Source organism: Hypomesus nipponensis, chromosome 9 (assembly GCF_054491055.1).
Source record: "Hypomesus nipponensis isolate SF chromosome 9, ASM5449105v1, whole genome shotgun sequence".
Classification (NCBI taxonomy): domain Eukaryota; kingdom Metazoa; phylum Chordata; class Actinopteri; order Osmeriformes; family Osmeridae; genus Hypomesus; species Hypomesus nipponensis.
In genome coordinates this window covers 9,819,059-9,830,000 of record NC_140369.1, presented here as the reverse complement: position 1 = coordinate 9,830,000, position 10,942 = coordinate 9,819,059, and the positions used below count along the sequence as shown (strand labels likewise).

The window sequence follows — 10,942 nt, the reverse complement described above, 5'->3', positions numbered from 1 at the left end:
CTCTTTCTTATGTAGATACAGTTCATAAAATGGCTTTCTGTTTCCATTTATGATATTATTTAGATGTAATACAACTGTTAATACATTTTTTTATAGTGTCAGGTTCTTAATTATGTTTAACACATATCTTCTACTTCATTCAGCCCAACGATAATTATTGAAGTACTCCAGGTTTCTGGAAGTGGTTGTCACTTGGACAGTGTGAACAATAAGGTTGATGTGGGTTTGACAACAGGAAGGATAAGATATGGCATCTTGTCAGCTATGGCTGTATTTCGTTCCACCACATACCCTCTCTGGACCATGAACAAAGAGACAATTATTTTCATGTATCTCTTGCCACTGTTTCATGGGTATTAATACGTTTGTGTGCACGTGGGTGTTAGCCAGAATGTGGTGGCATTAACTCCAGTAAGCGTAACATTTGCTATCTCAGGCATCAGCAAACGTTAAGCTCTTAACCCTTTAGAAGACAGATTTAGAACCTAAGACCAGCTTGTGATAAAACTAATCATTCAAGACATGCTCACTGGAAAAGGTTTTGTGGAGAAAAGAAACAAATAAATATAATATTGGAATGAATGTATGCTGAGGAGAGACCATGGTTGAAGAGAGAAGAGGCTATTTTTACTCAACACAACTTCATGATGCAATAGGTGGCCCCACCCATCCTGGCATCCTTGTTAATTATCAGAGGACTGGGTGTTGGCTCAACTTTCTCCAAAGGCCTTTGAAAAGATTTTGCTCAAACAAAAAGCAACTTCAGAATGATCTTATATTTTGGATCCAATGTTTGTTCCTTTACCTGCTGTTGCATGAACTGTAATTGCCATACTGTAAATGTTTTCTCCAACCATTGAACTCCACAATAGACATATAGAGTTTTCAATTAATTTAATATATTGTATTTGGAGTAAAAAGACAAACAAATGTTGATATTGTTTATATTTGTAGCTTTTAGTATGTTACTGTATGTACACAGAACATTTGACAACAAAAATAACAGTTTGACAAATAGTATTGCAATAACTTACCATTTTAATCCTGCAAAGTCTTCATCATGTAAATATTATTTAACCTATATAATTGGTGGAACAACCTTTCAACATACTTTTCCACATATTTCCATACACATAAGTAAGTTACAGAATGGAAACGTTTTGTCATTTTGTCATCTCAAAGTCTAAACAAATATGGTTTCAAGGTTTTGTCAAAGTGATTATGGTTGCAATGGTAACAATGGTAAACTGACGAATGGTCTGAGAGTCTGGCTCAATATGGCATAGGATATATACAGTATAAAGAAACATCGTTTTTATAAAAGAACAATATCATATACATTCTAAAAATAATATAATTATTTCGGCATTTTTAAGTAAATATACAGTTACAGAATCAAGCTATTCGTTTCATCATTAATGTAGTCAATAAATCCAATGAATTGACCAAACTAACAATGATAGGATTTCTGGTTTAGAAAACAACACACACACACACCAAATAAAATGACAAATACAACCAGAGAATGCATCATTCTTGTGGATGACAAATTAAGGAATGCTTGAATTTAAACAAAAGATCAACAGTTTAACATGTGGACATAAACAGTTAGGCTCATTCCAAGTTTATTCTCATTTGAAAAGTGGAGCATTGTAGAGATAAGCTTCATACTGCACCGGAAATAAAGTTACATTTCTATTTTAAAACGCTGTCGACAGTTGACATGACGAGAACTCCACAGATTGCTTCTGTGCATATAAACTTAACAAATAGAGAAGTATGTTTTCCATGTTGAATTGAAAAAATCGTTTCTGACATTGTCACGTACCACATTTTAAGACTTTCCTGAGATAAAATATTGATCATTTACAATGCTTTCCTTCTGCACGTTATGAGGTGCAATTATTTAAAAACAATTTCACTACATTGTAGAGAGAGACATATAAAGCCCACGATACTGGTCTACCGCGTGGATTTTAGTAATGTCGTTTGTTCGTGTTGTGATGGCTAAATTGGGGGTCAATTTCTACGTTGAAACCAATGCAACAGATTACGACAACAAATTGAATTGATGTGCTTTCAGTGTAGTAGGTTAATGTTGTTAATCTCTGTTTTAATTCCACCATTAGCATAGGCTACAGCAAACAGTGTCTGACAATGCAGCCTTTAGGCCCACTATAGGTTACTCTTAAAATTAATTTGCAGCAGAATCTATTGACTGTTAGATAGGTCATTATGTCTCGATTTTTGTAAAATGTGTAAATTTGCCCTTTACCATTAGCTATGCTCCAGACTTATGTAAACCAAGGCAATTAGAAGTGTTTAATTTAAGTCAGTGTTGATATCTTCATAAGAACCCCAACCTGCACCTGAGAATGATCAGAAGCCTCTGTAAGGATTACGTAAATTTGGAGGGTACTGTAGTGATACGGATCTGTTTTAGATGGCGATATGCACTATGAGACTAATTGTTTCTTCTGTCTGGGAGTTAACAATCTTGAACTTGAACTTAGTTTATCTCTTGCAGCACAGACAGAATCATTCCTCAGCCGTCGGCCAAAATGCCATTACAACCCTGTCAATAAATATTCATAGCAGGCTATTCAAAATATTAGACCTAGGGTACAGTTCAAAACGAATTTGATTATGCATTTACATTTTCATCCCCACTATTTAATACAGCCTGGACCGTTAGAGGGTGAGTGAGAGGCTACAAAGTGCAACAACATTATTAGGCTTCCATTGATGATGGAATGAGAATTTTCATTTACAAAACTGAATCGAAAACTGGTGAGGGAAGAATGCAGGGTGGTCGGCCTACTTCACTTCAAACAATTGTGTTATAAGCCTATAATCAATTAGCTTGTAGGTAAGTATATTAAATTAATGTCAGATAAAGCTCAACAGGGTTTTGAATAGAAGTTTGCGTCCGTACACACTAGTTAAACGTGTAATCCTAAACCCAATAGCTCATGTCTGACTTCAAACAAGTTAGGTCTGAAATCTTCTTGAAAAGTTCTAAACTTCAGAACTGTTTAACAAATAGTTATAGAAAGCCTTTTTTTGTGAAAGCGTACGTCAAAGGTAAACGATATCCATCATCAAGTCATTTTAAAACTAGACGGCCAGCTAACCGACAGATGGACAGAGCAGAGGCAGACAGATTTTTCAACTCTTCTTGTATTGTTTTGTAATGTTTGATTTTCAAATTTAGCTAATTATCCTATGTCTATCACCATCATATTTGCTTTTGAAAAAGGCTAATTGCAGGTTTAAAGACACCCATGTAAAAATCATCATTCTCATACTATCTCACAATGTCCTATTTTGACTATTAAGTGCTGGATTTCAACCCGTTTTATTTACACACTCGGATTGCTTTTCTTGTCGGAGTGATCAGTATACATCATTGGATGAACCCTGTTGCTCCTTTGTCTTAGTGTCAAACTGGCCTTCACAGTAGCCTTTCCTCAGCGGCTACTAAAAAATAACCCTAAGCCTACTTTAAAAACTTTAACAAGCTTCCATTGCATGCAGAGTGTGCCTGGGCAAAAACTCTGCCACTTCAACAAATGTGTCCCTGCATTTTATTAAATCTGTAACTTTCCATGACTTAATAAGTGCTGGTTTACCAAACACTACTGCTTTAATGTTGCTTTCACCTTAATGTCCTTAAAAGTTGTATGAAGGTATTTAAGTCATTGTACAAAGCATGTTACCTACGGGTTTTATGTTATCTGATCTCCACTGGTGCATAAAGGATGTTTATATGGCCTAATTTGGGGTTTATCTTTGATCAAATGATTTATGATAACAGTATGTTATAAAAGTTATGATAACTATGGATACATTTCTCCAACCATGAGGAGGTCTCATGGAGCATTTTCATTTATATAATAACCCTGTCTCCTTTACAGATTCCTTAGAATCATTTGTGTATGCTTTCTAGATATATTATAGTCCGTCCGTCCCCTCCCCCCGTCCCCCCGTCCCCGTCCCCCCAGGTAATACATAGACTAGAACCCCGGTGTAGAGGCATTTTCTTCATTGCAGACATACTTTTTTGATCTTATGAGATAGAAGATGTATGTGGGAACGTAATGAATATGGAGGTGGATTAAAACGGCCTGTAACTTTGGTGTAGCAAGATGCATCTGGATAGAAGCAGTGGACGTCTCTCTTAACTTGAACTTGGACTTCTGCTGACATGACGGGTCTTGTCGCCAACCTATTTGTATTAGGCTAAAACCTGTTAATTAACACAGTGCTGTGATGATCACATTGCAGCAAGTTAATCTTATTCTGCCACTGATTGACAATTTCTTTAACACAAGTTTCAATAATAATCTAACTTCAGTCAGCTATTCCTAAATGAAAGCCTCGAGGAAATGATAACATTTGATGACAATGTGTATTGCAACAATTAGTTCAGTTATTTGGAACATCAACTCTCCATTTCCGGAACATATTTTGGTGGGACTGGGCTATAACCACGTTTCAGTAGGCTAGAAGGTCTGGCTTCCACAACAACATAAGATTGAACGAAAACACAAAAGATCATGTAATGGAAAAAAACGCTAAATGTTAAGAATCTCGAATGTGTTTTTCCTATAGTCTATTCATACTTCATATCCCAGCATCCCAGTTTTCGTTGAGTGTTGAAAAATAAAAGCAAATTCATGTACTGAATTTCACGACTGACCATGAATCTACAGATTGTTGCTGACACTGAAAATAAACCAACAATTATACCAAATCAGTCACATTCATTTTTCCTTTCAAACATATTTTCGCCCAAAATGTATCTTCTTACAATCACTTGAAACACGTTAATTTAAACGTTTAGTCGTGTTTATCGCTCTCACGTCCAATCGGACTTTTGGTTGAGAAGCTTATCATGCAAACATGCCATTGTTATTCAGCACTGCATCTGGGTAAGAGTAACAGTGGTAATAAACGTCCTTAAAAAGTTGTTTTGTTATTTAAAAGGATATGGATGTGTGGAATAGTCCACAGATTACTTTCAATTAAGCTATATTGTCTGTAAACAGTATTTAGCTTACTGGAAAGTTATGGATAGTGGATCCTGAAAGCGCATAGGCTAGGACTAAAATTGGAATATGCGAATTGTTCAGGGAGATCACGCAAAAGGCTACCACTGGTATGTTTTATGTTAACACCAGGCTATTAAATTTATTTATGCTTACCTCCTTAAAACACAATTACCACTCGATCCTAATTTTAAACAACATAAGGTTCCACAAAGCACCACTTTCAGGGTCGGTTTTACGTTCTCTTTTCAGGTAAGAGAGTAGACGTACTATGCATTTTTGTTTCGAATGTAAAAATTTTTAAGGGTCTGCTAATTCAACAGTTCCATGACACCTTTTAAGGATTAGGGTTACAGAAATGTAACAACTATTGTGAACACGTAGCATATTATGGGCATGGCATTGGCTACCTTGCGTCTTGGCTAACGTGCGTTTTAACATTCATTTAAGTTCAGTTCTCTCAGGCTATATAGCCTAGGCTTCTGTCAGAAATGACAGACACAATTGCTGTAATTTAGAGACAATGATCCCATGTGAATCCAATGTTACTTTGAATGTGAGAGTTGGATGCTTGATTGAGCAGCGGAAACAAGAACGGGAAAATCAAGCTAAACTGAGAACATATAAAACAAATAGGCTGGAACATGTCATTGAACGGCATTCATTTGGCAACTCTGAGTTCCTTACCGGACTGGCCTACATTGTGCCCATGTTATCAAGTTTCGGAGTGACTTGCTAAATGTATAAAAAGGCAACAAATCGTAGTCTAAACAAGTTGGTAAACGTTTAGCCCATATAGATCCTACATGGCAAATATGACAAAGGATAAAAGTGTCAACGTTAATCTTGCCTTTTGGTAAAATAGCCACGGTTATATAGTTTAATGAATGCTCGCAATCACAGAAAGGTGCTCAAGTGGTTTGAAATAGCCTTTAAGCGATATATTTACGCTACTCTTAATAAATCAATATAGGTCTATGGTTTAGGCTTGTATAGACTACAAGAGCTGTGCTATTTCAAAAAATTAGTAAGCGAAGAAAGCAAGAGCTGACTTTTGGTGGGTTTATGTTAACCTATCCAAAAAGTCATTATAGCTCTAATTGCATCTAGTTTTCACGTAAGTCCACAAAGCGTGTGTGAAGTTCATTCAGTCTGTCTAGACCTATTACGACCCTGTTTGTCTGTGTTGTCTAACTTGACCTTGGACTTCCTGGTTTCTACAATTAAGCATGATCAGACATTATTTGCTATGTGTTGGTGTTCTCCTTCCTGCGTTATTTTAGATGAAGAAGGTAGCCTACCAGTTATTAGTTAGTCATATCGAAATGAATATGATTTCTTTCATTCTAGTTTTTTGAACCCCAATGCGTGAAGCATCATAATGTTATGATGTGAATAGCCTGCATAAAGCCTTTTTTTTGTTTTGTTTTTTAAAGTTTTGATTGTCATAGGCATATGCAAATAGCTCAGCCTACTGTGCAACAATTAAAAAATTAAAATGTAGGATAATAGTTGATTAAAAAAAATATACGCCTGGCGTTGAATAACCTATGCCAAAAGACACACACGTAGCCTATTTGTTTTGCGGAACGAAAAGAGTATCCTTAGGCTACATTTTCCTCGTTTTCCCCAAACGATAACTAAAACGTTATTTAATAGGTTGCCCCAAATGATAGGCTATAGTATGAGAAGCCGTGGCAGTGGCTTTTCAAGTCAAACCACAATTTCCGACTATCCAACTGAGCATAAATAAGAAATTGAAAGTGTCCGTGACTTAGACATTCAACGGAGAACAGATTGTTTATTGACGCCAGTTCATCCACTTTAATCCTGTCTACACAGTAGCCTAGTTTCCTTAATGTTGAATAGACATTTGATCATCATGAAATCGTGAGAACTAAATTTAAATTATTTCATGAAAACTATCTCACCTGTTAGACGTAGCCTAAATTCTTAGTGCCAACATTATACAAAGTGTTTATCTAACATTGGTCCTTTCTATGCTATCTGTAATATTACCATAGTTTAAACAGTTTTAAACGTGACTTTTTAATTCAATTTTGTCCAGTAGGATGTCGTGGGCTATTATCAGATTTTTGCAAAATGGTCTGTTGTCTAAGTTTGACTAGTAGCCTAAATCCTCCATTTTCATATGATACACACAAGCACTCTGTCCCTCACGGGAAGTTTAAACCATACCTATGGTTGAGTATGGTTTAAAGCACAACAGAATCCTCTGAGATTTGGGACTTCGGTTATTTGTTAAAATGGCTTTTTGACTGATTCAAAACGTAGTACCTATAGCCTACATGGTCCACGTCAAAAAAGACGAATGCATGTAGACAATCTTACCACAAATCGGAAATCCTCAGTAGCCTATTTGGTTAATCATGTGGCGGCTAATACTCTATTCACCCTTCCACCCTTAAACTAGGCCTATATTTTATAATTACGTCTCCTGAGTAGCCTTTTTGCCTTTTCTTGCTTACCTATATCCAGAAGCTTTAAATGCAATCAAGAAACATTGCTGAGCCTACACCAAATGTTGTTTCATAAAGATGCGTCTCTCACCACCTATAGCCTACCCACCCCCATATCTGCCTTGTTGTGGTGTCACGTGTTTGAGGATCTCAGTAATGAAGTGGACACTTGGGTACTGGGCGGTACGCATGCGCATGCGTAAAAAAGTGTTTGGAGATGAGGTGTCCGTCTTGGAGTAGTCGACTTTTAAAAAGCATCGGCAACCCGTGATATGACGACTTCGATGGTTCTGCATCCACGCTGGGCGGACACCTTTATGTACGTATATGAAAAAAGCCCGAATGAAAATAATCAGAATAAAAACCAATCCATGGAGGGACTGAGCGGGAATTGTCCTGCTACCCACTGCAGGGAACTGATCTCGCACACCACGTTGGGACGACACTCAGGCAGCATTGCCCACCAAAGTTCTGTATACTCGGACATAAACCCTCAGGACATGGGGAGACAATGCCCCGCTCCACAGACTTCCTCAAACACCAGCCTAGGATATGGTTACCCGTTTGGAAGCCCTTATTACGGGTGTCGGTTGTCGCACACCCATAACGTGAATTTACAGCAGAAGCAGTGCTCTTATCACACCACCGATAAGTACTCAACAGAGCCCAGCGCGGCGCTGCCCACAGAAGAACTGTCAAGTCGTCCAAAGGAATTTGCCTTTTACCCAAGTTTTGCCAGCTCATATCAGACTGTCCCAAGCTACCTGGACGTATCGGTGGTGCCTGGTATCAGTGCGCACCCGGAACCAAGACATGAGACTTTGATACCCATGGATGGCTATCAGCACTGGGCTCTATCAAATGGCTGGGATGGACAGGTGTACTGTTCCAAAGAACAAACTCAGTCAGCACATCTTTGGAAGTCGCCCTTTCCGGGTATGAAATGTGTTTCCTCCTAATTACAAAAACTGTCTTGATAGTCTAATGCTTGATGTAATTGTTTAATTTCAACAGTCATATCGATTATTGTAATCTAATAGCAAAGAGAATCTGCACGTGCGCGTGTTTGTGGCCCACGCTGCAATCAATTTAAAAGTAATATGTTTTTACACATGGCCTGCTCTTATTTTACGTAAGTTTATATTCGTCATTTGGTCACAGCTGGGGAAAAGCGCTTTTTTTTTTACATGAATTGTGTTACTCTATGTCATTATAAACACAAGGCAAGTCTTTCAATTGCCATGCACGCCTTACATTGTTTAATATGTGAATCGGATTTAAAATGTAGTCCGTTACTGTATAGGGACAGATCATTCAAATAATTTCCACACCGTAGGCCTTCACCATCTCCCTGAAGGCTTAATCCAATCAGGGAGTGGAGCCTTGAAGTTTGCCATGCATCATGATTAACGATTTTAACGATTTTACAGATTACAAATCCAAGAACCTCTTGATCGTGTTGTTTTGTGTTCATTAGGCCTACTAGACGTATACTATTTGTTTTGTGAGAAGACGGCATCATAACATCCCATGGACTTGACGGGGCTGCTTTTATTGTAATCTAGTAGGCCTAATATCAAAATTCCTCTCAAACTCCTATGTGTTTGTGTGCGTCTGTGAGAGAGGGAGGGAGGTAGGGAGTGATTGTTTGTTTGTGTGTGTGTGTGTGTGTGTCTACGACCGCATGTGTCTGAGTGTTGTCACAAGCCATCCGTCACAAAATAAATGTATTCTTAAATCAAACTGTCTATCATGTCACTGTGCTGCTTTGCTGTGAAAAAGCAAAGCAGCACAGTTGAAATGAAATGTCCTTCAGATCCTGGTCTAGTGTGTTATAGTTGGCATGTAGGCACTGGACTACGAGTAGGCTAGATTTTAGTGTTTTTAAATATCTGTATCAAGTTCCGTCTTGTCAAGAATAGCCACCAAATTCCTGGATTGATTGGCTTATCATTCATGTAACAGTTGACACGACTGACATTTGGACATTCGTGTGTAACTGTTGGGAAACGTGTGATTTTTTCACGTGTAAAAGCTTGTTTGTTGTTAGGTTACATTGGGCCTTCAACGCTTGACTTAACTATAGTTTCAGTAGGCCATGCCAGATTATCTGTCTACAATATGGCTGAACAAGACGTAAAATATGTTTAAACAAGTCTGGATGGCCCCAGATGTGGTTTAGGCCTATAGTTTCCGATTCCATTCAAGAATCGTTGTACTCTACATGATACCAAAATGCAAGAAATAACAATTCAGACAGAGTGCCGAAGTTCTAGCTTCTCAACTGTTTGTTTTTTTAATGTTTCTCTCAGATGTGGTCCCTTTGCAATCAGAGGTCAGCAGCTACCGGCGAGGTCGCAAGAAGCGAGTTCCATACACTAAAATCCAACTGAAGGAGCTAGAAAAGGAATATGCCGCCAGTAAATTCATCACCAAAGACAAGAGAAGACGGATATCAGCCACCACGAACCTCTCTGAACGCCAGGTTACTATTTGGTTCCAGAACCGACGAGTAAAAGAGAAGAAATTCGTCTGTAAATCAAAGCCAAGCGCCCACATGCATGTAACTTGATAAATTTCTAGCAATTCATACTTTCCACCATGAACACTCTTGTAAGAAATCTCACCAAACGTTTATGCACTTGGTTTTCAAAGAACAGGATTTTATTATTGTAGCCTATAGATCGGACTGAATTATATATATATACATTGATCGTTGAAAATCTGGCCTTTGAATGGTCCTACAGTACGGAAAGTAGCCTATTTCCAAAATAATAAACTGACGCTGGCAAACATTGCCGAGGGTACAGAATTTCACGCCGTCATTCTGTGCATATACATTTCCACGCTTGGGCTAGGACGCTTCAAAACTCAACGCTTATGTAAAGGCTACTGTTATAAGCCTACTTATTTTGCCGTTTTAGTTTGATCTCAAGGTTAATCAAGGCTGCTATTGTCTGTGTCGTACATTTATTATTTAATTAGTCTGTTGTTCTCTCGTGTGACAGGACTTGCAGCCTAAATTGAGTTAGTTTTTGATATAACTGTCATGCAACTGGAATGACTGTATTCATAATAAGAATATTAACGGTATTGCATAATAATGCACAACCTTTAATCATAGGTTTGTACAGTATCAGGTCTTATTGCATTCGGGCTGTGCACTCCCATTGTAGGACCTTTGCTCATCTTTAGTGCACCATTTGAACTGTGATGTGGTGTTGGATTGAAATTTACTCAGTGAAAACGTGTTTCATAAATAAATAAAAAATGTAATGACCTGTCAATGTCAGTTGCGCGTGTTTTCATGAAATCTGTCTCTTTGTATTGATCATGAAATAGGCTACCTTAATCCAAAACACGTCAAAATGATCAATTTACACAGGCCTGTCTACCTTATTCGGCCATCTC

General features: G+C 37.8%; 1 protein-coding gene across 1 annotated transcript; it reads left to right on the top strand.

Annotated features, from left to right (window-relative positions):
* Window positions 1-7,803: 7,803 nt before the first annotated feature.
* On the top strand, window positions 7,804-10,103 carry LOC146272787 (homeobox protein Hox-C13a-like). The gene is made up of 2 exons (XM_084704992.1): window positions 7,804-8,467; window positions 9,844-10,103. Exons 1-2 carry the CDS (start codon window positions 7,804-7,806, stop codon window positions 10,101-10,103), a joined length of 924 nt encoding a protein of 307 aa, XP_084561118.1.
* Window positions 10,104-10,942: the final 839 nt, after the last annotated feature.